Here is a 3,321-nt window from a genome sequence, read left to right on the forward strand (position 1 = left end):
CGTTTCTTAGGTGTTGTTTGTTTTTATAAGAGAAAATTCATAAATTCTACGGACCACCTCTGCAATCCTCTGTACCAGAAGAGGTAGAACAAACGACTGCAATATATAATAAGAAGTAAGTTTGTTTTTAAACATTTGCAGACTGCTGCAGTAAACTGATATTTAAATAAATTAATTTTATAAACCGAAAATAGTTTTCAATACTGAAATTTTAATAAATTTGATATTAAAACATTGTAAGAATACAAAAAAAACATGTAAAAAAACAAAATTATAAAACTTTTTTAAAAAAAACTTTAAAAAATATAAAAGAAGCAAACAGTTTTATTCTAAAAAACTAATTGCAAAAAACATAAAAAAAAGAAGATAATAAAAAAATATGAAAGTATTGCAAACGATGTCTACAAAATTTGTAAAAAAAGTATACACGTTAAAAAATATGCAACTAAAACTGAAAATTCTATTAACAGAAACGGTAATAAAATTAAAAAAAAAAAAATCAAAGTTTTTTTCTTAAACCAAGTTTAAAAATTTTGTGGAAACTATAAAAAGAAATTGTATCAAATTCGTATATAAAAGTTAAAAAAAAAATAAAAAAGAAATAAAAAAAATAACTTAAAAAAATAAGTTATACCAAAATTTAAAAAAAAAAAACACTTGGAAAAAAATGAAAGTTGAAGAGATTTGAAGATGTAAGTCAAATGCTGCACCACGCAGCACACGCGCAGATGTTTTATAATCTGAAGTCTTCCAAAAAACAAACTACCGCGAGAGGGAAAATGATGCACGTGTACTGCGCCGCGCAACAAAAAATGGTTTGAAGAGGTTTTTTTAAAAAAAAAATAACGCCTTATTTTTAGCTAAAACCAAGTTTTGTCACATTATCGTCGATAAAACATTTTATAAAGTTTAAAAGCGCTTTTTGTGATTTTCAAATTTATATAACCAAAATAATGATAAAAAAAACATCAACCAATTCAATTCGATTTACAACACCACTAATTAGTTTTAGAGTTCAAAATGTTTGTAATCTAGCGGTATCCGGTGTTGTCCTTCATCCTTGAGGTTGAGAGTTCAATCTCACTCTCACTGTGGACATAGGTGGAATAATTTACACTACTCGGAATGGGCAACGGGAGTCCCCGTTAATCCGACCTGGACATAAGATAACGTTGGTATAATGGCGCAAACGCCGCCGTAACTACCCGTTTTTTGACGTTATTGTATTTGGCGTGTGTGTGATAACGGGACAAAATGACAACTTTTCGACCATTGTGGAACGATCACGAAAAAAAAAGGAAAATCTCATAAAAACCCAACGTATTTTCATCAAATACTTAAAAAAAACTACTATATTATTTTTTTTAGTACATTAAAACCCTTATATTTTCTAAAGTTCTTATTTAAGGTTTATTGACATTAGAAAAACCTAATTTATTTTCATGAAATGATTAAAAAAAACCATTATATGATATTTTTAGTGCATTTAAACCCTCATATTTTTTGAAAAATTTTAATCTAATGAATTGTAACAAACCAAACGTTGAGAATCGATTACCTAGCATTTTCGGCTATCTAGGATTTACCGAGCTCAAAGTCTTAAATGATACATTTTAAAAGTATAAGGGTTTAAAGTACAAAAAAAAAATACTATAATGGTATTTTTAAGACTTTGATGAAAATATGTTGGGTTTTTATGAGGTCTAAATTCATTATAATTCCAGTGTGTGTGTGTGTGTCTATATATATATATATATATATATATATATATATATATATATATATATATATATATATATATATATATATATATATATATATATATATATAACCAAAGGGTTTCTAGCCCAGCGGTATCTGGTGTTGTCTTCCCTCCTTGAGGTCGAGGGTTCAAGTTCCACTGTGAACATAAGTGGAATAATTTAGGAATAGCTTTGTGTGTGTGTGTGTGTGTATATATATATATATATATATATATATATATATATATATATATACAAAAAATAGATCATTTTGATCTGTTTCATCCATACAATCATGATATATCGACGAAGATGATATGTTCGTTGGTATGATGTACTGATATATTACAGATATGTTACTGCTAGAGTCAGCTCCACTATTGACTAGACGTGCGGCGTTGACAAAGATCGTGAAGAAGGGAATAAACGTCTAGTACACGATTATTTTGCGGATAATTGTGTCTACTAACCTAGCGATTTTAAAAGAATGTTTTGTTTGCGGAAGAGTGGGTTTCAACGGATAGTCAATGCAATGGAAAGCAGGTATCATAATTACAGTTGTTTAAAAAATTAAATATATGTTCTTTAGATTATTAAATAATTGTTTTGAAAACTAAATATATGTTCTTTAGATTATTAAATAAGTGTTTTAAAAATTAAATATATGTTTAGGTATGAATATTTCCAAATGAGGTATGATGCGAGAGGTAAACGAGGTTTTACTGGGTTGCAAAAATGTGTTGCTGCAATTAAGCTTATGGCTTTGGAGGAGTCGCCTGATTCCATTGATGACTATATGAGAATGTCAGAGCGAACTGCACGAGAAAGTTTGTATATATTGGCGAGAGGTGTTATCGAAACCTTCAGTGACAAATATTTGCCCAAACCTTCATTGAATGACATGTAACAACTACATGCGACGCACGAATAACGACATGGTTTTACGGGAATGCTTGGAAGCATTGATTGCACAAAGTGGATATGGAGAAATTGTTTTGTGGCGTAAAAAGGTCAATACATAAGTGATCATCTTGGATCGCCTTCGTTAGTATTAAAGGTTGTTGCATCACAAGACTTATGGATTTGGCATGTTTTTTTCAGAGTTGCAGGTTCTAACAACGGCGTAAACGTTCTTGATCAGTCACCAACATTCCAGGACGTCTTGACAAGAAAAGCAAAGGATGCTTCAATCAAAGTAAATGACCATGGGTATAAGTTCGAGTATTACCTCACGGATGGAATATACCCACCATATTCTACGTTTGGGAAGACGTTTCGACACCTAATAGAACCAAGAGACAAAATTTTCAAGAAAAGACAAGAAGGAACACGTAAGGACGTAAAACGTGCTTTCGGAGTTCTGAAAGCAAAATGACACATAGTTGAACATGCGACACGAGCATATGAGTTGGACACTCTACGAGATATTATGTATGCATGTATCAACATGCATAACATGGTGATTGAAGATAAAGGACGAAACATTGCGGAGTATTCGTCTACGGAACCTGGACACATTCAATTTCAACCAACGATGACAGAATACTTACATAGAGTCGTTGATATTCAAGACGAACGA

General features: G+C 30.7%; 1 protein-coding gene across 1 annotated transcript; it reads left to right on the forward strand.

Moving 5' to 3' along the window:
* The first annotated feature begins 2,274 nt into the window (after positions 1–2,274).
* On the forward strand, positions 2,275–3,117 carry LOC145046265 (uncharacterized). Its single transcript, XM_078994560.1, has 3 exons — positions 2,275–2,285; positions 2,415–2,645; positions 2,844–3,117. Exons 1-3 carry the CDS (start codon positions 2,275–2,277, stop codon positions 3,115–3,117), a joined length of 516 nt encoding a protein of 171 aa, XP_078850686.1.
* The last annotated feature ends 204 nt before the right edge of the window (positions 3,118–3,321 follow it).

Source organism: Lactuca saligna, chromosome 5 (genome assembly GCF_052625555.1).
Source record: "Lactuca saligna cultivar CGN05327 chromosome 5, ASM5262555v1, whole genome shotgun sequence".
NCBI lineage: Eukaryota > Viridiplantae > Streptophyta > Magnoliopsida > Asterales > Asteraceae > Lactuca > Lactuca saligna.

Excerpts from the sequence above, each read along its gene's own strand:
- LOC145046265 (XM_078994560.1), top strand. Across the intron at positions 2,646-2,843 it reads AAACCTTCATTGAATGACAT|AGTTGCAGGTTCTAACAACG; the intron begins GTAACAACTACA and ends TGTTTTTTTCAG.